This window comes from Grampus griseus, assembly GCF_964374135.1.
Source record: "Grampus griseus genome assembly, chromosome: 7".
Taxonomy (NCBI): domain Eukaryota; kingdom Metazoa; phylum Chordata; class Mammalia; order Artiodactyla; family Delphinidae; genus Grampus; species Grampus griseus.
This window is the reverse complement of record NC_139001.1, coordinates 21,166,861-21,192,994: the sequence shown is the minus strand read 5'-3', so window position 1 is coordinate 21,192,994 and position 26,134 is coordinate 21,166,861. Positions and strand designations below refer to the sequence as shown.

Here is a 26,134-nt window from a genome sequence, read left to right as displayed (position 1 = left end):
TATAGATCACAGGGTCACTTTGAGTCACTAAAGAAAAAACAACTTCATCTACTGATGGCAAAGGGCTACTCTTTGGTGTCAGTTCTTGATGTCATAGTCAAAGAATAATATTAACTAATTGGGGCTATGAGATAAGCAGGGGAGTAAAGAAACTATGTCATATGAGGACTTTGAGTAAAAGATTGCATGGAGAAGACTTGTGTAGGTAGGCAGGGGAGTAGGAGGGATGAGAGACAATAGCCTTCTTCAGATACTTAGAGGATTATCATATGGAATAGAAACTAAACTATGCTTCCTACCAGAGGGTAAATTGGAACCAACAAGTGGTCATTTTGTTCAAGATGAAGAATTATTTTATCAACAAAGATTACTGTCTCCAGATGGATTGGTTCCTTGTGAGATGGTCAGATCCCCATTCCTGTAAGTTTCTAAGCAGAGTCTCAACAATCAGATGTTAGGAAGGGAATTCCTTCATCATGTAGGTTGTTAAACTAGATGAATACTTCTGTTTTTCAGCTCAAATATTCTGTGATTCTATGAATATATTCCTTTTTAAAAATGTTTTCTCTTGGGCTTCTCTAGTGGCGCAGTGGTTGAGAGTCCGCCTGCTGGTTCAGGGGACACGGGTTCGTGCCCCGGTCCGGGAAGATCCCACATGCTGCGGAGCGGCTGGGTCCGTGAGCCACGGCCGCTGAGCCTGCGCGTCCGGAGCCTGTGCTCTGCAACGGGAGAGGCCACAACAGTGAGAGGCCCGCGTACCGCAAAAAAAAAAATGTTTTCTCTGGTCATTAGCATATAATTTTTTTTGTATGGAGAATCTACATTTTTATGTGCTGGTTTTCACTATGTGGAAGAGAACAGGAGGAGAGAAAGGGAAGGAAATGGAGCTTTAGTTGAGTTTCCCACGGGTGTAATATGGTGTTCCATTCCGGACCCCATCCTTCCTTCTTTTTTTTTTTTTTTTTTTTTTTGCGGTACGCGGGCCTCTCACTGTTGTGGCCTCTCCTGTTGCAGAGCACAGGCTCCGGACACGCAGGCTCAGCGGCCATGGCTCACGGGCCCAGCCGCTCTGCGGCATGTGGGATCTTCCCGGACTGGGGCACGACCCCGTGTCCCCTGCATCAGCAGGCGGACTCTCAACCACTGCGCCACCAGGGAAGCCCCATCCTTCCTTCTTTAAGTATCCCAGTTGGTCCTATCAAAGACACCTAAATAAAAACTTGCAAACAAATTGAAAGTAATCTCTTCTAATCACTTTGTCGTCGTGCTTATCTGGCCTCTCTTATGGGACTTGTTAGAATATATACATTCTGTACTTGGTACACATCTCATTTCTGCTAGTAAAGAAGCTCAGTGAGATCAGGGACTCAACTATGTTTTCTTACATTGCCTAAGATAGTGCTTAGCCAAGAGTAGGCACAAAGTAAATATTCCTTGAATTGAACTGAAAAGGTAATCAATCTGTCATGAAATCTGTAGAGGATTTTGATGACTAGGTATTGATGTCATAGGTTTTTAGTGGAGGAGATGGGAATACACATAGCTAACTTTGATAAGGGTTAGCTGTAACACTGAGAAAAGTACAAAGTTTTGGGGGAGTTATGGAGAGGGAGAGAGCTGAGTGAAGCAAATCTGAAATGGGGAGCTTGTCAATTTACTGGGCCTTGAAAATGGGTTAGAAGCTTGAGAGCCAGAGATTTGGAGAGAGCATTCTAGTGAGGAGGAAACTGTACAAGCAAAAAGCTACCGAGGTGGGAGGGTACAAGACTTGCCCGTGAATAATGATCAGCTCTACTGAGGCAGGGATAGAGGAACCCTTGGAGGTTTTTATGGAAGAGGGTGACGTGATCAGCTCTAGGAACAGGGGAGGCAGTGATGGAACAGAACAGATAGAATTTGAAAGACGGCATAGAGGTAGACTTGGTAGAGTGTGGTGAACACTTGAAGGTGAGGGACTGTAGGCAGGCATCATCAGCTGTAGGGCTTCTCATTTGGTTGACTGGGAGGTGGTGTTAGTGGAAGCAGGGAGCACAGGAGGAGAAGAGGGGGAAGACAGGAAGCTTAGTTTTGGTCATGGATAGTTTGAGATACCTAAGGTATAACTGTACGAGTTATCTACCAACTAGTGGGCGATATAAGCCTGGATCTCGGGAGAGTTTTTTTTTTAATCTTTTTTAAAAAATTATTTATTTATTTTTGGCTGCATTGGTCTTTGTTGCTGTGCACGGGCTTTCTCTAGTTGGGGCGAGCGGGGGCTGCTCTTCATTGCGGTGCGTGGGCTTCTCATTGCGATGGTTTCTCTTGTTGCGGAGCATGGGCTCTAGACATGCAGGCTTCAATAGTTGTGGAACGCAGGCTCAGTAGTTGTGGCTCGCAGGCTGTAGAGCACAGGCTCAGTAGTTGTGGCGCACGAGCTTGGTTGCTCTGCGGCATGTGGCATCTTCCCAGACCAGGGCTCGAACCCGTGTCTCCTGCACTGGCAGGTGGATTCTTAACCACTGCACCACCAGGGAAGTCCCTTGGGAGAGTTTTAAAGCTGAATATACAGACTTTTGATTCATCAACTCATGGGACTGGATAAAATAAATAGTCGCGAAAGTAGAGTTTTAGAGTGAGAGGAGGAGAGAAAGGCCAAGAGCAGAATTTCAAGATTAGTTGGAAGAACAGAAGAGCTGGGGGAGGAGTGGTGTACAGAAGTAGAATAACAGGGCAGAGTGTTGTTTCTGAAGCCAAAGAAGGAGAAAGTGTAGAGAAAGAGGGATGGTCAGATGCTACTGATAGATCAAGCAAATAGAATGCAGACTAAGAGTTAGGCAATTTGGAGATCATGGGGGACTTCAGAGGATAATTTCAGTAAGGAAGTGGGTCAGTAGCTTGATTAGATTGAAGAATAATTGTGGTCTAAGCAGTGAAACAGCAAGATTATTATTTCATGAAATGTAAAGATGAAGGGAAAGAAAGTTATAGATACTAATTTGTGGAGAGAGGGGCCAAGAAAGGTTTTGTTTAGAGTGAGGGTGTGAATTCAGAGGAGAAGGAAAATTGAAGGAATAAGAGAAGATAATGAAGAAAAGTTCCAGAAGAGGTTCAGTAAATGTGATTAAATGCAGATGTGTACAGTGTAGCCTTAAAGTGGTTAGAGGGGCACTTAAAATCTAAAACAGGAAGAAAGCGAATAACCATCTTGTAAGTATTGTGCTGTGGAAATCCTCACGTGTTTGATATGTGTTAACGCATGCATCTTTCTTACTAGGCGGCAGCAGTTGCCCTTTCCTCCCTGATTCATGCTTTGGATGAATTGGACATGGTGGCCGTAGTTCGATATGCTTATGACAGAAGAGCTAATCCTCAAGTTGGCGTGGCTTTTCCTTATATCAGGGACGCCTATGAGGTAAACCTGCAGGTCTTTTATTCATATTAATTTTTTTCCCTTCAGTTCCTTTATTCTAAACAATGCTTCTCAACTGTTAACGTGCATGAGAATTACTTGGGGGATCTTGTTAAAATGCAGTTTCTGATTTTGTAGGTCTGGGGTGGGGTCCTGAGATTCTGCATTTCTCACCAACTCCCACGTAATGCTGTTGCTGCTGGTCTGTGAACCACACTTTCAGATGCAGTGAAAGGACGTGAATTATAAGAGGATGCAAAGAGCTTCTTATTAAATCAAATCAGTAAACATTAACCGTGATCTTCTGTTTGCCCAGTCCAGGGACCTTCTCTCCATTCTCATCCTTCTTGACTTCTCAGAACCTAAAGGGAGTACAGATTACCTCCCTTTCTACAACAGCCTTTAGTGTAGATAAAGGTTGAGGGTGTGATTTTCTTGTGATCCTGGTGAAGTTCCGTTTTCCCAGGGCTCTCCTGTTTAAAATACAGGTCTAGATCCCTCGCCATTTCCCGTTTCTCAGAGAACTCACTGTAGCAGAAATGGAACGAGAAGGCAGATATCTTGACTTCCACATCAGCTTGCCAGTCACCTTGACTCTCTCATTTGTTGTGTTGGTCATGCATTTTGTAGGTATTCTTTGATAGTCTTTCTTTTAAGCGTTTCTTTTATGTTTAATATTCTTTGTACTGTTTGCAGTTGTGTACAGCTAATCACAGAAATCGGAACACTTTATTCTCCATGTCCCAGACTTGAGCCGTCTGATTTTTGAAATCCTTTTGTTGTGCCACTTTCACAGTGTTTGAGATCAACTTTAAATTTTTTCCATTAATTCGGTTGTTTCTGTTTTTACCCCCACTCTTTCTCATTAGTGTTTAGTGTACGTACAGCTGCCTTTCATGGAAGACTTGCGGCAGTACATGTTTTCATCCTTGAAAAATAATAGGAAATGCACTCCCACAGGTGAGTTTATTTCCATTTTGCTCACTGATTGGCTCTAAACACAGATTGTTTTGGGGAAATCACCTGCCTTTAGTCATGGTTTGGGGCTAGGATTTCACAGGGTGGAGTTACAGTTGACCCTTGAACAACGAAGAGGTTAGGGGCACCACTCCCCCCAGTCGAAAGTCCACGTATAGCTTTACAGTTGGCCCTCGGTGTCCATGGTTCTGTATCTGCAGATTCAACCAATCTCAGATTGTGTAGTAATGTACATATATACTTATAATCCACATATAAGTGTATCTGAGCAGTTCAAACCCACGTTGTTCAAGGGTCAACTGTAGTTGGATTCCAGTCACACTCATATATGGTAATGATGAAGGTGATTTTTTTCCAGTAGCAGGGATAGGTTTGCTCCAAACATTGTCTAGTTTCCCCCTTCTGACTTAGAGCTTGTATCTGGGGAGCAGCTTGCTGGAAATGGATGTACATTCTTTAATTGTGAGCAGAAGGTTTGCCCTCTACTGAAGTGAACTGACATGTGGTATCAAACCTGTGACTAGTGTCCTATGTAAAATATGATGTAACTTTAACCAAAAAGTGACAGTGCTGTAGATGCCCTTTTCTCTTTGCGCTTTCTTCACAGTTTACATTATCAGTGCAAGTCCTGTTCCAGGAGTTACTGGGAGCTTAATGAGAAGAGGTCTTTATTAAGCATCTGGCTGCAAATATCAGGGTGCTACCCAGAGTGATTCTCACACACACAGATCCTGTCTTCCAGAAATCTCACAGTTTACGACAGTTATCGCAAGATATACCAGTGGGCTGAATGTAGAGAACATACCAAAAAGAACACAGAATGATGAGTAGATGTTTTAGTTGACAAGTTTAAATATGCATCAGTGTAGGATTAGGGAATTGTGAGGTGAGTCTCAGAACTGGGTGCCCTCTGTACTTTGGGAGCAGTGTGCAGGGCAAAAGCTAAGAATCAAATGGGCCCCTAGGGCTTGTATCTTTACCTTCCAGAAATGAGTCTCTCTGCATCACGTGGAACCAGGCATGGACTTGAATGTGTAGAGAGTGCCAGCGTGTTACAGTATTCTGTCTCTTCCTCTTGGTAATTCCAAACTTTAAATGAGAAGAACATTTAAAGAAGAGAACTTTGTTGAGAGATTACCGTATAGATATATATCACTCAGGATCTAAAACATTAAATATTTTTCGATCTGTTGCTTTATATTGAGTGAGTTCTGTGACATTTTTGTTTGCATTTGCTCCATTGGAAAAACGGATCATTAAAATTGTTTGGCATATTTCCCAAGTCAGCATTTACGTAGGGGTGTGTAATGCCAGCGTAGTCTGGCCTGATACTCGCCTGTCATAGCAGATGGAAATCACCAAATATTCACCCACACAGGTACCACCTGCTTCCTATTACCGGGTGGACACTGCAGTAGTGAGCTTGGGATGGTACCTGAAACCTCCCTTGGAAACTCCAAAAATGGGATAGAAATGTCTCGTGATAAATATCTGTATGCTCGTTCATTTTGTAGTAGCTGTCCAAAAGGGATGTTTGAAAAGGTGAAGAATAGAAGCATAATGAACTTTTAGGAACTGCTTACTCTTTTCCGCCTTTTGCCTAGTGACTGTGAATGATCCCAAAATAGCACTTCGGTTTTGATAGCTGAACTGCTGTATGAATCAGCAGAATGAAAGTTACATGTGGCAGTTTAGGTAGAAGCATTTTTGGGAGAGTTGCCTTTCATCCATATTGCTTTGGACTGTGTCGTTTTCACTGACTTGGTAGATTTTTATCGGGGAGAACTTGCTTCCTATCTGGTATTAGACATAAAGAAGAGGACGTCATGTTTCTGCTCTCGAGATCCTTAGAATTTGAATGGAGTGGGGTAAGACATGTATGCAGGACTTTTTTCCAAAGAAGACATACATACGCGTGGCCAACAGACACATGAAAAGATGCTCAGCATCACTAATCATTAGGGAAATGCAAATTAAAACCACACCTGTCAGAATAGCTAGCATCAAAAAGACAACAAATAACATGTGTTTGCAAGGATGTGGAGAAAAGGGAACCCTTGAGCACTGTTGTTGGAATGTAAATTGGTACAACCACTATGTAAAACAGTATGGAAGTTTCCCAAAAAATTAAAAACTAGAACTACCATATGATCCAGCAGTTCTACTCCTGGGGATTTTCCCAAAGAAAACAAAAACACGAACTCAAAAAGATATATGCATGCCTATGTTCATTGCCACATTATTTACAGTAGCCAAGTTATGGGAGCAACCTAAGTGTCCATCAATAAATGAATGGACAAAGAAGATGTGATACACACACACACACACACACACACACACACACACACACACACACACACAGAGAGAGAGAGAGAGAGAATGGAGTATTACTTAGCCATAAAAAAAGAATGAAATCTTGCCATTTGCGACAACATGGATGGACCTAGGTGAAATAAGTCCAACAGGGAAAGACAAATACCATATGATTTTACTTAAATGTGGAATCTAAAAAACAAAACATGAACAAATAAAACAGAAACAGACTCTTAGATACAGAGAACAAACTGGGGGGTTGCTAGAGTGGAGTGGAGTAAGGGGATGAGTGAAATAGGTGAGGGGGATTAAGAGGTACCAACTTGTAGTTATAAATAAGTCACAGGGATAAAATGTACAGCATGGGGAATATAGTCTATAATATTGTAATAACTTTGTATGGTGACAGATGGTAACTAGACTTATCATGTTGGTCACTTTGTAATGTATAGAAATATTGAATCACTACGTTGTACACCTGGAACTAACGTAGTGTTGTAGATCAATTATACTTCAATTTAAAAAAAGATTGAAAAAAAAAGACATGCACGCAGGTCTGTGTGATTAGCGCCATGAGGTTTGTGAGAGGAAAGAACTCATTCTGACTTGGGGAGACTGTAAAGGAATCCACTCACTCTGGTCCAATGGCGTCTTCCTGTTAAGTTGGTATACTCTGATACAGGTAATGTTAAATCCTTATAAAGCTAATGCTTCATTTCCAAAGGCATTTTCCTTTTCTTTTTTAATGTTATTCTCTTTTGCCAGTTACCAGTTTTTTTAATGTCAACTCAATGAATACTGAGTATTTTGAATTAGCATATGGAAGGTGGGTTTTGTATGGCTCTGGTGCATTTTTCCTGAACAAACTCTTTTGCTTTTGATAGGATATTCCACTATCAAAAGTTCATTAGAGCTGGGAAGTACCTAAAAGACCAGCTACTCTAAATAGCTCTCTTTGCAAATAAGAAAACCGAGGCTCAAGTAAAGAAATGATTTGCATAACTAGAGAGTATTTTTGGCAGGGCCAGGACTGAATATCCTGCCAGTATTGCTGTGAATATCTGTGAATGGAAAGCATTTGTTTTGGAGACTAATCATTATTTCCTTTTGCTGCTCTGTTTGTCCTTGTCTTAGAGGCGCAGTTGAGTGCTGTTGATGCTTTGATTGACTCCATGAACTTGGTAAAGAAAGATGAAGAGGAGGGCACCATTGAAGACTTATTTCCAACCAGCAAAATCCCAAATCCTCAATTTCAGAGATTATTTCAGGTGAGAGAGGAAAGGTGAACCAGTCATACTTTTTTTAGATGAAAGAGAGCTAAGTGAAGTTAGGGTAATTGGCTGGTCCCAATCAAACTGAGGGCTCAGTTGCTCTGTCTATTTAATGGAAGAATAACACCTTTCTCTACCTACTGAAAAAAGATTTAAAAAAATACTCTGAGCTTTTAGAAAGAAAGAAGTAAAGTTAGGATGTTTTTAATTTTTTTTCTGGGAGAAGGCTAGATTTTTTTTTTAAAAAAAAAAGAGGGCTAAATAAAAAGCAGATTCTTCTTTTATGCTTTTTACTGGGTTTCTTCCTCTGTTTTATGTGAATGAGGCTTTTCCTTGTTTTTTTTTTTTAATATCCAAATAGGAGGGAGGTTTTTATGAACTGTGTAATATGTAACCACTATTAGGGAAGAAGTTTTAGAGGTCAGAGAGGTTATAGTATGAACTTATTAAAGAGTAGCTAAAATAAAGAAAAATATAAATTTCTGAGTCTTGGTACAAAGGAATTAGAAGATGGACATTGGATTAAGGGAAGCTGGGTAACTTGACAAGAGAGCTGATTTGTGTGAAGGAAGGGGAGGGATGGACCAAGGATGAAGTGGTAGGGTTATCCCAACCCTGGAATAACCTGATGAAAGCAGGACATAAGCTTCTCTGAACCCCACAAAGGTGAAAAAAATCACAAGCAGCTTTGCCAGGCAAACTTTTCCCCTCGGGGAATGGAGGGCCTACTGCTGTGGCAGGTGGGGGGAGGCGGGGAGGTGGGAAAGGAGGCTGCATGTTGGGGAGTTCCTTGATTGCCCCTTTTGACTCATTTCTCAAAGCATCCTTAACAAACTCAAGTCGTGTTAGGGCCTGTTGTGATTTTGAGGGATCTTCTACTCAGAAGAAACTGCCTGGTTTTTTGATGTTTGTAATTTAAAAAAAATCTTTTTTTCTAAAATCAGAACTATGAAGATTAACAGGTCAAGACCTGACTCAGTGAATACTTTCGTATTCTAGGTGTAATCAAGTATAAATTACTTGTATACATTTCTTTGCGGTTTTTGGCAAGTGGACTTCAAGACATGAAGGCCTTTGCCATTTGTAGAGAAGGGAGGAGCAAACTAGTTGGTGTGGAAAGCTTGCAAAAACAGGTCACTATGGTGAAAAGTAGAAACTTCTAATACTTGGCAGATACCAAGGGTAGGTACTATTATCTTCAACAAATACTTGTTGGATTAATGAACAGATGCAAGCCATAAGTGCAGGCATTGTTATCTTTTTTTTCATTATTATCTTTTAAAGCTTTAAGAACTGGCAACTTTGATTTTTACAACCTACCGACTTTGTTTTCTTTTGTAGGGGAGAGTTTTTCTTTTTTTTCTTTTATTTTTTTTTAATATCTTTTTTGGAGTATAATTGTTTTACAGTGTTGTGTTAGTTTCTGCTGTGTAGCAAAGTGAATCACCTATATGTATACATATATCCCCATATCCCCTCCCTCTTGCATCTCCCTCTCACCCTCCCTATCTCACCCATCTAGGTGGTCACAAAGCACCAAGCGAGCTGCTCTGCCTATGTGATGCAGCTGCTTCCCACTAGCTATGTATTTTACATTTGGTAGTGTATATATGTCAGCGCTACTCTCTCACTTCGTCCCAGCTTACCCTTCCCCATCCCCGTGTCCTCAAGTCTGTTCTCTACATCTGCATCTTTATTCCTGTCCTGTCCGTAGGTTCATCAGAACCATTTTTAATTTTTAGATTCCATATATATGTGTTAGCATACAGTATGTGTTTTTCTCCTTCTGACTTCACTCCATGTGACAGACTCTAGGTCCATCCACCTCACTACAAATAACTCAATTTCGTTTCTTTTTATGGCTGAGTAATATTCCATTGTATATATGTGCCACATCTTCTTTATCCATTCATCTGTCAATGGACCCTTAGGTTGCTTCCATGTCCTGGCTATTGTAAATAGTGCTGCAGTGAACATCGTGGTACATGACTCTTTTTGAATTATTGCTTTCTCAGGGTATATGCCCAGTAGTGGGATTGCTAGGTCATATGGTAGTTCTATTTTTAGTTCTTTAAGGAACCTCCATACTGTTCTCCATATTGGCTGTATCAATTAACATTCCCACCAAGAGTGCAGGAAGGCTCCCTTTTTTCCACACCGTCTCCAGCATTTATTGTTTGTAGATTTTTTGATGATGGCCATTCTGACTGGTGAGAGATGATACCTCATTATTGTTTAGATTTGCGTTTCTCTAATGATTAGTGATATTCAGCGTCCTTTCATGTATTTGTTGGCAATCTGTATATCTTCTTTAGGGAAATGTCTATTTAGTTCTTCTGCCTGTTTTTGGATCAGGTTGTTTGTTTTTTTGATATTGAGCTGCATGAGCTGCTTGTATATCTTGGAGATTAATCCTTTGTCAGTTCCTTCGTTTGCAAGTATTTTCTCCCATTCTGAGGGTTGTCTTCTCATCTTGTTTATGGTTTCCTCTGCTGTGCAAAAGCTTTTAAGTTTCCTTATGTCCCATTTGTTTATTTTTGTTTTTATTTCCATTTCTCTAGGTGGTGGGTCAAAAAGGATCTTGCTGTGATTTATGTCATAGACTGTTCTGCCTATGTTTTCCTCTAAGAGTCTTACAGTGTCTGGCCTTACATTTAGTTCTTTAATCCATTTTGAGTTTATTTTTGTGTATGGCATTAGGGAGTGTTCTAATTTCATTCTTTGACATGTAGCTGTCCAGTTTTCCCAGCACCACTGACTGAAGAGGCTGTCTTTTCTCCATTGTATATTCTTGCCTCCTTTATCAAAGATAAGGTGACCATATTTGTGTGGGTTTATCTCTGGGCTTTTTATCCTGTTTCATTCATCTATATTTCTGTTTTTGTGCCAGTACCATACTGTCTTGATTACTGTAGCTTGGCAATATAGTCTGAAGTCCTGGAGCCTGATTCCTCCAGCTCTGTTTTTCTTTCTCAAGATTGCTTTGGCTATTCGGGGTCTTTTGTGTTTCCATACAAATTGTGAATTTTTTTGTTCTAATTCTGTGAAAAATGCCATTGGTAGTTTGATAGGGACACTGAATCTGTAGATTGCTTTGGGGAGTATAGTCATTTTCACAATATTGATTCTTCCAATCCAAGAACATGGTATATCTCTCCATCTGTTTGTATTGTCTTTTTTTTTTCTCTTTAAAAACTTTAGCAGGCTTCCCTCATGATGCAGTGGTTGAGAGTCCGCCTGCCAATGCAGGGGACACGGGTTCGTGCCCCGGTCCGGGAGGATCCCACATGCCACGGAGCGGCTGGGCCCGTGAGCCATGGCCACTGAGCCTGTGCGTCCGGAGCCTGTGCTCCGCAATGGGAGAGGCCACAACAGTGAGAGGCCCACGTACCGCAAAAAAAAAAAAAACTTTAGCAAAATTTATTTGCATACAGAGTGCTCATTAAACTTTTTTTTGCTTTTTCATTAAAACAGTCCACACCCTCTATTGACACTGGTTTCTGTTGTTCTAAGTACTTGAAAACAACAAATGGCATTTTCTTAATTAAGAGAATTTTTATTAACACAAGTTGCCTTTGCATGTACAGTCCAGTTTATTGAGGTTTTGTCCTGCGTAGGCTCAGAGTGGGAAGGTCTAATGTTCTGCCTCCTGGCAGGGAAGATGTTTGTATCATCTTTAATTTCTTTCATCAGTGTCTTATAGTTTTTTGCATACAGGTCTTTTGTCTCCTTAGGTAGGTTTATTCCTAGGTATTTTATTCTTTTTGTTGCAGTGGTAAATGGGATTGTTTCCTTAATTTCTCTTTCTGATTTTTCATTATTAGTGTATGAGAATGCAAGAGATTTCTGTGCATTGATTTTGTATCCTTCCACTTTAACAAATTCATTGATTAGCTCTAATAGTTTTCTGGTAGCATCTTTAGGATTCTCTATGTATAGTATCATGTCATCTGCAAACAGTGACAGTTTTACTTCTTGTTTTCCAATTTGGATTCCTTTTATTTCTTTTTCTTCTCTGATTGATGTGGCTAAAACTTCCAAAACTATGTTAAATAATAGTGGTGAGAGTGGGCAACCTTGTCTTGTTCCTGATCTTAGAGGAAATGGTTTCAGTTTTTCACCACTGAATATGATGTTGGCTGTGGGTTTGTCATATATGGCCTTTATTACGTTGAGGTAGTTTCCCTCTATACCTACTTTCTGGAGATTTTATCATAAATGGGTGTTGAATTTTGTCGAAAGCTTTTTCTGCATCTATTGAGATGATCATATGGTTTTTCTCCTTCAATTTGTTAATATGGTGTATCACATTGATTTATTTGCATATACTGAAGAATCCTTGCATTCCTGGGATAAACCCCACTTGATCATGGTGGATGATCCTTTTAATGTGCTGTTGGATTCTGTTTGCTAGTATTTTGTTGAGAATTTTTACATGTGTTCATCAGTGATATTGGCCTGTAGTTTTCTTTTGTGACATCTTTGTCTGGTTTTGGTATCAGGGTGATGGTGACCTTGTAGGATGAGTTTGGGAGTGTTCCTCCCTCTGGTATATTTTGGAAGAGTTTGAGAAGAATAGGTGTTAGCTCTTCTCTATATGTTTGATAGAATTCTCCTGTGAAGCCATCTGGTCCTGGGCTTTTGTTTGTTGGAAGATTTTTAATCACAGTTTCAATTGCAGTGCTTGTGATTGGTCTGTTTATATTTTCTGTTTCTTCCTGGTTCAGTCTCGGAAGGTTGTACTTTTCTAAGATTTTGTCCATTTCTTCCAGGTTGTCCGTTTTATTGGCATATAGTTGCTTGTAGTAATCTCATGATCCTTTGTATTTCTGCAGTGTCAGTTGTTACTTCTTCATTTCTAATTCTGTTGATTTGAGTCTTCTCCCCGTTTTTCTTGGTGAGTCTGGCTAATGGTTTATCAATTTTGTTTGTCTTCTCGAAGAACCAGCTTTTAGTTTTATTGATCTTTGCTATCATTACCTTCATTTCTTGTTCATTTATTTCTGATCTGATCTTTATGATTTCTTTCCTTCTGCTAACTCTTAGGGTTTTTTTGTTCTTTCTCTAATTACTTTAGGTGTAGCATTAGGTTGTTTGAGATGTTTCTTATTTTTTGAGGTAGGATTGTATTGCTATAAACTTCCCTCTTAGAACTGCTTTTGCTGCATCCCATAGGTTTTGGGTCATTGTGTTTTCATTGTCATTTGTTTCTAGGTATGTCTTGATTTCCTCTTTGATTTCTTCAGTGATCTCTTGGTTATTTAGTAGTGTATTGTTTAGCCTCCATGTGTTTGTATGTTTTACAGGGTTTTTTTCCTGTAATTTATGTCTAGTCTCATAGCAGTGTGGTCGGAAAAGATACTTGATACGATTTCAATTTTCTTAAATTTACCAAGGCTTGATTTTTTACCCAACGTATGATCTGTCCTGGAGAATGTTCCATGAGCACTTGAGAAGAAAGCGTATTCTGTTGTTTTTGGATGGAATGTCCTATAAACATCAGTTAAGTCCCTCTTGTTTAATGTGTCATTTAAAGCTTGTGTTTCCCTATTTATTTTCATTTTTGATGATCTGTCCATTGGTGAAAGTGGGGTATTAAAGTCCCCCAGTGTTATTGTGTTACTGTTGATTTCTCCTTTTATGGCTGTTAGCATTTGCCTTATGTATTAAGGTGCTCCTGTGTTGGGTGCATAAATATTTACAATTGTTATATCTTCTTCTTGGATTTATCCCTTGATCATTATGTGGTGTTCTTTGTCTCTTGTAATAGTCTTTGTTTTAAAGTCTGTTTTGTCTGATATGAGAATTGCTGCTCCAGCTTTCTTTTGATTTCCATTTGCATGGAATATCTTTTTCCATCCCTTCACTTTCAGTCTGTATGTGTCCCTAGGTCTGAAGTGGGTCTCTTGTAGACAGTATGTATATGGATCTTGTTTTTGTATCCATTGACCGTCTGTGTCTTTTGGTTGGAGCATTTAATCCATTTACATTTAAGGTAATTATCGATATGTATGTTCCTGTTACCATTTCTTAATTGTTTGGGGTTTGTTTTTGTAGGTCTTTTCCTTCTCTTGTGTTTCCTGCCTAGAGAAGTTCCTTTAGCATTTGTTGTAAAGCTGGTTTGGTTATGCTGAATTCTCTTAGCTTTTGCTTGTCTGTAAAGGTTTTAATTTTTCCATCACATCTGAATGAGATCCTTGCTGGGTAGAGTAATCTTCATTGTAGGTTTTTCCCTTTCATCACTTTAAATATGTCCTTCCACTCCCTTGTGGCTTGCAGAGTTTCTGCTGGAAGATCAGCTCTTAACCTTATGGGGATTCCCTTGTATGTTATTTGTTGCTTTTCCCTGCTGCTTTTAATATTTTTTCTTTGTATTTAACTTTTGATAGTTTGATTAGTATGTGTCTTGGCATGTTTCTCCTTGGATTTATCCTGTATGGGACTCTCTGTGCTTCCTGGACTTGATTGACTATTTCCCCTCCCATGTTAGGGAAGTTTTCAACTATCATCTCTTCAAATAGTTTCTCAGACCCTTTCTTTTTCTCTTCTTCTCCTGAGACCACTATAATTCAAATGTTGGTGCATTTTATGTTGTCCCGGAGGTGTCTGGGACTGTCCTGAATTCTTTTCATTTTTTTTTTCTTTATTCTGCTCTGCAGTAGTTATTTCCACTATTTTATCTTCCAGGTCACTTATCCGTTCTTCTGCCTCAGTTATTCTGCTATTGACTCCTTCTAGAGAATTTTTAATTTTCTTTATTGTGTTGTTCATCATTGTTTTTCTTCTGGGTCCATGTGAAACGTTTCTTGTATTTTCTTCATTCTATTTCCAAGCATTTGGATCATGTTTACTATCATTACTCTGAATTCTTTTTCTGGTAGACTGCCTATTTCCTCTTCATTTGTTTGGTCTGGTGGGTTTTTACCTTGCTTCTTCATCTGCTGTTTATTTCTGTGTCTTTTCATTTTGTTTAACTTACTGTGTTTGGGGGCTCCTTTTCACAGGCTGCAGGTTTGTAGTTCCCATTGTTTTTGGTGTCTGCCCCCAGTGGGTAAGCTTGGTTCAGTGGCTTGGGTAGGCTTCCTGGTGGAGGGAATTGGTGCCTGTGTTCTGTTGGGTGGGGCTGGATCTTGTGTTTCTGGTGGGCAGGGCTGCGTCTGGTGGTGTGTTTTGGGGTGTCTGTGAACTTAGTATGATTTTAGGCAGCCTCTCTGCTAATGGGTGAGGTTGTTTTCCTGTCTTACTAGTTGTTTGGTGTGGGGCGTCCAGCGCTGGAATTTGCTGGCCACTGGGTGGAGCGGGGTCTTAGCAATGAGACGGAGATCTCTGGGAGAGCTCTGGCCGATTGATAATTACATGGGGCTGGGAGGTCTCTGGTGGTCCAGTGTCCTGAACTCAGCTCTCCCACCTCAGAGGCTCAGGCCTGACACCAGACCGGAGCACCAAGACCCTGTCAGCCACACGGCTCAGAAGACAAGGGAGAAAAAAAGAAGGGAAAATCAGTCAGTCAGTCAATAAAATTTTTTAAATTATTAAACTAATATAAAATAATTTAAATAAAGAAAGAGAGCAACCAAACCAATAAACAAATCCACCAGTGATAACAAGTGCTAAAAACTAAACTAAGGTAAACATAAAAATCAGAAACAAATCAGTTGCAGACAGCAAACCCAAGTCTGCAGTTGCTCCCAAAGTCCACCTCCTCAATTTGGGATCATTCGTTGTCTATTCAAGTATTCCACAGATGCAGCATACCTCAAGTTGACTGTGGAGATTTAATCCGCTGCTCCTGAGGCTGCTGGGAGAGATTTCCCTTTCTCTTCTTTGTTCGCACAGCTCCTGGGGTTCAGCTTTGGATTTGGCCGTGCCTCTGTGTGTAGGTCGCCTTCAGGCATCTTTTCCCATCCAGACAGGATGGTGTTAAAGCAGCGGCTGATTAGGGGCCTCTGGTTCACTCATGCTGGGGAGAGGGAGGGGTACGGTAGTTATAACTGGAATGCGGGGCGAGCCTGCGGCGGCGAGGGCCAGTGTGACATTGCACCAGCCTGAGGCACGCCATCTGTTCTCCCGGGTAAGTTGTCCCTAGATCACAGGACCCTGGCAATGGTGGGCTGCACAGGCTCCTGGGGGGTTGGGGGTGTGGACAGTGACCTGTGCTTGCACACGGGATTCTTGGTGGCTGCAGCAGCAGTGTTAGTGTTTCATGCCCATCTCTGGGGTCTGAGCTGATAGCCGCGGCTCACGGCCTTCTTTGGAGCTCGTTTAGGCAGTGCTCTGCCTTCTGTCGGCAGACGGGGAAGGAATCCCCTCTCCTCGCGCACCACAAAACAACAGTTTCTTGCCTCTCCGGCACGTGCAGACTTTTTCCCAGACTCCCACCCGGCTAGCTGTGGCGCACCAGCCCCCTTCAGGCTGTGTCCATGCCACCAACCCCAGTCCTCTCCCTGGGATCTGACCTCCGAAGCCGGAGCCTCAGCTCCCAGCCCCCGCCCATCACGGCGGGTGAGCAGACAAGGCTCTCGGGCTGGTGAGTGCTGGTCGGCACCGATCCTCTGTGCGGGAATCTCCCCACTTTGCCCTCTGCACCCCTGTTGCTGCGCTCTCCTCCGTGGCTCCGAAGCTTCCCCCCACCACCCCCCGTCTCTGCCAGTGAAGGGGCTTCCTAGTGTGTGGAAACTTTTCCTCCTTCACAGCTCCCTCCCTGAGGTGCAGGTCCCATCCCTATTCTTTTGTGTCTGTTTTTTCTTTTGCCCTACCCAGGTACGTGGGGAGTTTCTTGCCTTTTGGGAGGTCTGAGGTCTTCTGCCAGCGTTCAGTAGGTGTTCTGTAGGAGCTGTTCCACATGTAGTTGTATTTCTGATGTATTTGTGGGGAGGAAGGTGATCTCCGCGTCTTACTCCTCCGCCGTCTTGGAGGTCCCCCTCGGAGAGTTGTTAACATGGCCTGTCTGTATAAAGAAGTATCATTGCTAGGGTATGTATAAATTGAATTCACTTTTTCTAAAACAAATATTTATTGAGTACTAACAATGTATCACGTGCTGGTGATACTATGAGCTCATTACCTGAAAAGACCCCTCCAGAGGAGTGAGAGGAGAAGAGAGAGAGAAAACCAATAGGCACAATAGTGGTGGGTACACAATACTGTGGGAATAAGAGGAAAGAGAGATTCTTGCAGGTGAGTGACTTCAGGAAGATTTCATTTAGGAATAAAGGCAGTGTGTGATGTGCTGTGGGCATGCCAGGCAAAAGAAGTAGCACATGCAAAAGCAAGAAAACAGAAAGAAGTGTGATGTATTTAGGGATCCACAAATAGTTCCATTTGGCTGGAGAATAGGCTCTATGGGAAAATGGTGGAAAAGGTAGCAGGTAGCAGACAGGTCACGAAGAGCCAGTAGTTTTTATTTTATCCTGTAGGCAGTGGGTAATCACTAAAGGATTTTGTCAGCAGGCGGGTGACATGATTTTTAGAAAATAGGTCTGATGGTGGCATGGGGAATGGACTAGAGACCAGTTAGGAAACCTGCAGTGGCCCCCAGGAAGACTTGAATTAAAGCAGTGACGGAGAGTGGAGAGGAGAAAATTTAGAAGGTAGAGTAGATAGGACTTAAGGGATTGGATGGTGGTTGATGAGAAATAGGAATTGAAGATAACAGGATCCTAGCTTGGATGACAGGAAGGATGACATCACCATTAATTATGATAAGGAATATAGAATGAACAGACAGAAAAGGTAATTCATGTATTCTTGCAAGTGTTAAATTTGAGTTATCTGTTGGCTGTCCCAGTACAGACACTCAGTGGGAAGTTGGAAATAGGGGTGCAGAGCCCAGGAGAGCGTTCAGGACTAAATGTATAGATTTGAGAGTCCTCCTCATTTAGGTAGAAACAGAAGTGAATGAGGTCACCTGAGAGAGTCTGTTGAGTGAGAAGGAGGGAGAATGAAGTCCTGAACACCACCATGATTGGACAATTAGGGATAGACAGAAAAGCTGCCAGAAATGAAACAGTGTTCCTACCTCCACCCTCCCCAAAAGGTCAGAGAGACAGAAAGAACTAGAAGAGTGTTGGAAAGGAAAGAATCACAAATCAGACGTTGCACAGTGGTGAAGAGAGCTGAGCCTGGCAAAGGGCCTTTAGGGTTTGTAGTGAAGTCTCTGATGACTTTGAGGGCCCAGTGGGAGTAGAGTGATGGGGCGTTAGCCAGATTACAGTACCTGTAGGAGAAACCTTTACTGATGAAGGGAAGAGAGAGAGAGAGGATCCAGGAAGCTACAGGAGGATGTAGGACCCAGGAAGACTTTTTTTTTCCTTTTAAAATAGCTATAACTAAGAGTAAATGAGCTGGGAGTAGGGGGCAGAAGGAGGGAGAGGTTAGTAATCAACTTGTTGGCAAGATGTTAATTTAATTCTAATTTTGGAAAGAAATACTGAAAAATATGTCTTTTGTCAAGTGTACAGTTAATACTGCCTTTTAAATAATTGATACTGGGTTGCTGAAATCAACATATTAGTAACTTACAAGCTAGCCACCAGTGGCCTGCAGTTTTTCCTCTAGTCTTTTTCAAATTGTAAAAATCACATCAAGGAAAACAGTTGCTTAAAGGAGAAATTAAGTAGTTTGAGGACTGAGATCTCAGCTTCTCAGCTACTAAAAAGTGTCACTTTCTCATAACCTTTTTTTTTAAATGAATTGGAATTTTTTTGATTGAATTTTTATCCTACTTAGCTTTATCTAAAATGTGACCTTTAAGAAAATATGAGAGGATGATGCTTTAGAACATCTCTTGTGGGTCCCTTATTACTGACTTATGGGTGATGACACTATTTGAAAGAATTGCCTGGAATTCAGAATTCTTTTCCCAAAAATGTCACTTGGATATCACAGATAGAATCTTCCAGAGTATTTGCGAGGTAGTCTGCTATGTTGGGTGTTGGATTTCTGCTTACGTCTTTAGGGCTTTGTAAGCTGTTTTTGGTATTTTATTATTTTTTTTAATAAATTTATTTATTTATTTATTTTTGGCTGCATTGGGGTCTTCGTTGCTGCATGCACGCTTTCTCTAGTTGCGGCGAGCAGGGGCTACTGTTCGTTGCGGTGCGCTGGCTTCTCATTGCGGTGCCTTCTCTTGTTGTGGAGCACAGGCTCTAGGCGCACAGGCTTCAGTAGTTGTGGCATGTGGGCTTAGTAGTTGTGGCGCACGGGCTTAGTTGCTCCATGGCATGTGGGATCTTCCCAGACCAGGGCTCGAACCCATGTCCCATGCACTGGCAGGTGGATTCTTAACCACTGCGCCACCAGGGAAGTCCTGTTTTTGGTATTTTAATAACTGACCTGAAGGTGAGTGCTGTGAATTGCGAATTATGTATTAGAAGGTTGGGGTAGATTCACAGGTTTGGGATCTTTGTGGTTTCGCCTTTTGCTTTTCATTAAACAGGCCTAATGTCATTGATGCTCCAGGTAAGTAGAATAATTAGGGAAAAGAAAGCAGGAGTCAAAAAAAAAGAAAGCAGGAGTCAGGCTCTGAAACAATGAATTTACTAGGAGAAGGAAGGCTTGGGGTTGGTCTCTTGAAATTGGGAGCAGAACATGAAATTTCTAGAGGAAATTGCTATTTAATACGTACCTCAGGGTTTTCTGAATTTGTAGAACATTGACTCTTTGATGACATTTACTGTTTAAGCCCAAGTATCTTTATTTTTTTAGAACCGAAAAGTCTAGCTTCCATTTTTACAGGGTACGAAAACAATCCATGGAGTAGTTTAAATCATATACCTTGTGATATGAAACAGTAATTTTAAAATCGCAGGAGCTATTCAGCTCCATTTTTTTCTTTCCAATTACTAACATATAAATTGTTCAAAGGTGGGAATAGGAGCCTTGTTCTCCAACCTAATTTTGGAATTATCTGCTAGCAAGAGGAGTAAAACATCAATGAATTGAGAGTTTCATTTTTTTTCTTTTTTTCTTAACGGTTATCTCATTTTTTTATTACATTCCTGCACTCCTTTTAGAATACTTATTTTTCTGGGCAGATAACACTACTGCCAAGGCCTGGTAGTCTGAAAGCAGTATCAGTGATTGAATGGGAGTGGCTTGCGGTCCGGATCGCCACCTGTGTGAGCAGCGGAGAACCTGCCCTGGCCTTGATCTTGGCCCCACTCCTGGTGCTGCTTCCTGACACCTCTGTCACCTCTTCTGTAGAGTTCTGAGAAAGAGCGCTTTATTCACTCAGCCAGTACCTTTTAGGTGCTTATCATGTGTGGGGTGCTCTTTTCAGTACTTGGAATTCAGCAGTAGACAAGACAAACAAGATCTCTACTTTCAAGGGGTAAGTGGAGGTAACAAACAGATAAACTAAAAAATTGATGAGATAGTTTTAGATAATGATAAATACTATAAGAAATATAAGACAAGTTTAATGATAGAGAATGACAGGGTGGTAACACGGGGGTAAAGGGCTCCTTCATACGGTGTCAGGGAAATCCTCTCAGAAGAGATGATAATTTAGCAAAGAACAGAATGATTTTAAAAAGGGCCAGCTCTGTTGAGATGTAAGGGAAGGCAGAAGAGGCTGAGGGAGCGTTAAGCACAGGACCCAAAGTCTGGAGTGAGCTGGCATGTGCGTGAAGCAGGAGGAAACCAGTCTAACGGGGCGGCTGGGGTGAGCAAGGAGGAGGGAGGCATGCAGGGGCTGTGTTAGGGTTGACTTCAGGATATGGAAAGGAACTTGTGTTAAGATGACTTGAGCTACAGTAGAGCCGTGAAAATGGATGCAGGGAAACCAGTTAGGAGGGGATTGTGGTAGCCCACATGAGAGGTGATGGTGCCTGGACAAGAGTGGTATAGTGGAGATGGACAGAAGTGAGTAGATGGGTGGAGAATAGCCCAAGCTCGGCACTCGGGGGAGTTTTGGGACAGACCAGTAGTCTCATCTCTTCCACAGTGTTCATCCTGGGACTCACTGAGCATGGGCACCTCCCCTTTAGCATCTGATTCATCCACCTTAGGTTGTCTTCTAAGGTTGTGCAAGGGAGAAAGCACAGCATGCTGAAGGGAGGTTAAAGGATTATAACCAAAAAGTTATCATCGCAGATTGTCAGAGGCTTTTGGAATTGCATCTCAGGGAACCTCGTATATCCTCCAGGTAGTCAGAGCAGTGGCCTCTTTTTATGAGATGAGGCTCCTTTCCAGGAGGGCTTCAGCTGACGGTGCTGCTAGGCTTAGATCTGTTTTACAGTTGCTTTTAGACATTACCAACGTCCTGCTAACCAAGGCGGTTCTGGGTCCACCGTCTTTGCTGTCTTTTACATATGGTAGGAATCCCATAACCCTCCCAAATTAAAGAATGAGGATCCGTGATCAGAAGAGTGTAATGAAGCTGTGTGTGATGTCTACATCTGCATTTTAAAATCCTTATGCCTTTTCCACAGTGTCTGCTGCACAGAGCTTTACACCCCCAGGAGCCTCTGCCCCCAATTCAGCAACACGTTTTGAATATGCTGGATCCCCCCACTGAGGTGACAGCTAAATGTCAGGTTCCTGTCTCTAAAATAAAGACCCTTTTCCCTCTGACTGAAGTCCTCAAGAAAAAGGACCAAGTGACTGCTCAGGACATTTTCCCAGATAAGTGAGTACTCGATGGAACTATGTGTGACGCTGGAACACAAAGATTGGTTGTGGTCTTAGAGGGGCTGTGGCATTAAGGGTTGCAACCTGGGTTTGTGGAATCACAAAGGTGGGAGGAAGAAACCTTTTACTATTTGAGCCTTGCATTGGAAATCCTGGTTTCTCACATCTGTCCACTGTAGATATATTTTATCCTTGTGCACCTAGAAATTAGAGCTACCTTTGGGGTTGTTGACTTTTTGATCAGCATCAGATTCTTGATGAATTATATATATAGGAAGACAAACAATCTTTGAATATCTAAGACTGAATTTTAACATTTTTAAAGTAAAGGGCTGAGGATGAGAGAAGAGGGGTAAAAGTCGTAAGGTTTTTCGTTTTGGAGGTAAGGTGTCAGGAGAATATCGGTGAGATTTTGGGAGGGAAAATGGGAAGGAGAATGAAAAACCTGGCCCTCGTTGTGCTGTTACTGTGTTGATGTGCTTGGATATACCATTAGTGAGGTGTAGTTTAAGGATTGTAAAATGGTTTTCATATCCTTAGATCAAGCTCTCAGGTAGCTATTAAGTGTTTTTTCCCCACATCAAGTCTGTTTAGAATTATATCAGTTTCCATTCAAAGCAGAACAAAAACAAACCTTAAGAAGCTGTTCTTATCCAGAATTATTTGGGTGTGTGACATTGATTTTACCAGGTTTTGGTTTTATTATTGGTGACTTTTCCTCCCAAATCAAAAGGATCTACTCATTTCTTTAGGTTGCATTCCAAGATCCAGTTTTAGATCACAGTTTTTTTCCTTTTTCTTTGATTTCCTTCCCACGGCTGTGTCTGCATTGACAAAGTAAAGCTTGTATTTGTAAATACCCCATTGGACCAGTATTGAGTAATTTCCAGAAACCTTCAATTTACAGGGTTCTGTAAATTGTTAATTTAGTGAATTATCTGCCAAGTTGAAAAGACAGGTTTGCATTTTCGGTGGCTTTTTAGAGGTTAATACCCTAAACTTTGTCAGAATTGGGGGGAAAAGAAAAAAAAACCAATCATGGGATTGAAAGATTCTCTCATGTGCATTTCTAACACATCCTGGAGGCTTTTATGTTTCTTTTTAGTCTGTCATGCCTTCTTCTACATAGGAAGACTGTCACTAAAAATCTACTTCTGCTTTCCTCATCTACCTAGATCCCTCTGGATTCGTATCTTAGAACAGTTCAGTAAAATTCTGAGTCCTTTTCTTCCCATGACAGCCTTGCCTTAGTCTCTTCTGCAGTCATATGGCTGTTCCTCTCTGTGTATTAAAGCTCCAGTTCATGATCTTGATTATCTTCTGGTATTGTGGGAAAGAAGTGGGCCATTTTCTCCTCCTCCTGTTGATTAAACTGTAAATTAGCTGGTTAAAAAAAAACATACCAGCTAGACCCAGAAGGCTGTTCTGTGATTTGATCCCTGCTGTGATTACACCTTCAGCCCCTCTTCCCATCTCTCACTTTCAGGAAGCTTGAGCCTGCCAGGCTTCTTGTTCTCTGCCCCCATAATGGGTTTGTTTTGCCACACAGCCAAATTAGCTGTGGGGGACCGGAGAATAATCTTGCGCACACACACCTACGCACACCCCAATTCTCTACTCTGACTTCTCAGAAGTCTTAGTTTTTAAGAACTGCAGAAATGACACATTTAACAAATATTTATTGAGCACCTCCTATATTCAAGAATGACTGAGTCCTTCTGCAGGGTTCTTACAGCCACTCAATTTTTGTGATAAGGCTCCAATCAGCTTTACAGGTGGTCTCCCTAAGGGAAAGAAGGATTGCTAACAACCAGCTATGTTTTTGTGTATATTCAGCATCCCCGTATCCAGGGTACATACTTCCAGTATACAGATGAGGGGCTGAGATGGGGGGGGAGGGGCACATGTCTGTTCAGGAAGTGTCAGAGGCCAAGGAAAGACCTCTGAGCTAGGAGTCTCTAGTTTTCATTCCAGCTTTTTCACTCTTGATCTAATTTTGTTTAAATAATTTTACCTTTATGAGAGTTCCTTCATCTAAAAACAGGCTCATCGTAAGAGACATTATAACAGTAAAATCACAGATATTAAAGGACTTTAAACTATTTGGAGGGAAGGCAATAGTCAAAACCCAGAGCAGTAATACTGTCATCAATAAAAACACTGAATATTTGAGAAGATCTACTATTCATGCTGAACCTGTTCAATCCCTAGTGTTGAAGTGATTTCTTCAGTTCAAGAGGGTAAAAGCACCGTCTCACACTGCATTCCCAAAATGCACTGAATATTACCCTCATCACAGAGAAGCACTGCTTCCCTTAATGTTGCTGGACACCCTTGCAATGAAAGTAGCATCTCTTGGACAGGACTTACATGAGAATAAGGACATCTGAGGTCTGATCCTGCCTATGGAACTAATATGTGATCTTGATTTCTTTTTTTTTTTTTTTGATCTTGATTTCTTTTTATCTCTATATGCAAATAGTGTAAAGTTTTCTACTTTTTTCAAGTCCCCTAAGACCCCAGTCCCTACTTACTGTCAGAGACCAACCTCACCTGGTTTTACTGGCTAAGACTTCAGACTCCAGGGTCAAGATAGTGTGAGTTGGTCCCCTTGCTCTGCAGTGTGACCTTAGTTGCAAGTTGCTTATCCTCCCTAAGCCTCAGTTTCCTCATGGGTAAATAGGGATAATAGGAATATCTGTCTCATAGAGTTGTCTTGCAGGTTAGTTGAGTAATATATGCTGTTCACTGTTCACTGTTGTCACCCTAGAACGGCACAGTGCCGAACACATAGTAAGAATATAGTGTTTGTGAAGAGATGATTTACAAAATCCTAGTCCTGTCCCTAGCACATTTTCAACAACTACGGCAGTGGCGACGATCATGATGGTGATTTCACAGAGAAAACAGAGGCCAATAGGCGGGAACGTCTCAGTTTTCTGGCCCATCTTACCTAAAAACATATCTGTATGGCATCTGCCTTTACTTCCTTTTTTCCTGCCTCAGTGGAAGAGGGTACCTCATCCTGTCCCAAGTTAATCCTTTCACCTATGTCCTGGGATGCTATTTCTGTCCCATCTGGTACCTCAGTCCACTGATAATTTCTTCCTTCCTTCTGTATCTTCAGCTTCTCCCTCTGTACCAACTCCTTTCCCTCCACACATTAACATTTTATTTCTTTCCTCTAAAAGAAAATGAAGTAATCCCCTCAGTTTCCTCTCTCTAATTACTACCTGTTATCATCATCTTTCCTTCCATAGCCAGGCTTATTAGCAGAAGAGCCTATACTGCTTCTTTTCCTAGCACTCACTGGCTCGGCCTTCTGCCCCCACCACTGCCCTGAAACTGGTCTTCTAAAAGACACTAACTGGGCTTCCCTGGTGGCACAGTGGTTGCGAGTCCGCCTGCCGATGGAGGAGACACGGGTTCGTGTCCCGGTCCGGGAAGATCCCACATGCCGTGGAGCGGCTGGGCCCGTGAGCCATGGCCGCTGAGCCTGCGCGTCTGGAGCCTGTGCTCAGCAGCGGGAGGGGCCGCAACGGTGAGAGGCCCGCGTACCGCAAAAAAAATAAAATAAAATAAAAGACACCAACTGCTGGATTTACTTAAGCGTGGCAGTCCTTTTCTTTCGTTTTTTTTGGTTTTTTTTTTTTTGTTTTTTTGCGGTACGCGGGCCTCTCACCGTTGCGGCCTCTCCTGTTGTGGAGCACAGGCTCCGGACGCGCAGGCTCAGCGGCCATGGCTCACGGGCCCAGCCGCTCCGCGGCATGTGGGATCTTCCCAGACCGGGGCACGAACCCGTGTCTCCTGCATCGGCAGGCGGACTCGCAACCACTGTGCCACCAGTGAAGTCCCCTTTTCTTTCTTGACCTCTTTGTGGCACATGACATTGTCAGTTATCCTTTCCCTCTTGAAACTCATATGTCTTCCTTAACTTCAGATTCTCCAGATTTTTCTCTCTAAACCTTTGACAGGCTCCCTCTCAGATTCCTCTGGGGGCTGCTTTTCTTTCCCCACCAACCTTAAATGTTGATGTTTTGTAGGACTCCTCCTCTGAAAGAGCTGACATTTATTGGACATAGGTATGTATTATCTGTTTGCATCCTTTTGGCCATCTTATGAAGTAGATTCTTTTATTCACTTCATCTTAAAGCTGAGGACACTGAGGCTTAGAGGAGATAAGAAACTTCCTCAGTATCACAGCTGGTTAAGCGATGGAGATGGATTTAAACGCAGGCAGTTTGACCCCAGAGCTTACACTCTCAACGATTATGCCAGACTGCACATCCTAAGACCTTTATTATCAATATTTCACATATGGGTCTCCAAAAATAACTAAAAATCTTGTCTATCCTAATATACTTCCATCTTATCCACTGGATCTTAAGTGTCTACAGATAACTCAAGTTCAGTATGTCCAGAAGTGACTTCATCACCTTCTTTCTCTTTCCACACTCCTTTCAACCCCCTCTTCATGCTGTGATTCTCTGTTTCAGTGAATGACACCTAATTTCCAGGGAGTCATCCCTTTTCTTCACTCCCCGCATCTAAT

General features: G+C 41.8%; 1 protein-coding gene across 1 annotated transcript in view; it reads left to right on the top strand.

Annotated features, from left to right (window-relative positions):
* The window catches only part of XRCC5 (X-ray repair cross complementing 5), a 98,084-nt gene that overhangs the window by 24,467 nt on the left and 47,483 nt on the right, over positions 1-26,134 (top strand). The window contains exons 11-14 of the mRNA XM_082658577.1: positions 3,254-3,391; positions 4,258-4,348; positions 7,814-7,947; positions 21,384-21,580. Of these exons, the coding sequence (XP_082514703.1) occupies positions 3,254-3,391; positions 4,258-4,348; positions 7,814-7,947; positions 21,384-21,580 (560 nt within the window). The remainder of the gene's footprint in view (positions 1-3,253; positions 3,392-4,257; positions 4,349-7,813; positions 7,948-21,383; positions 21,581-26,134) is intronic.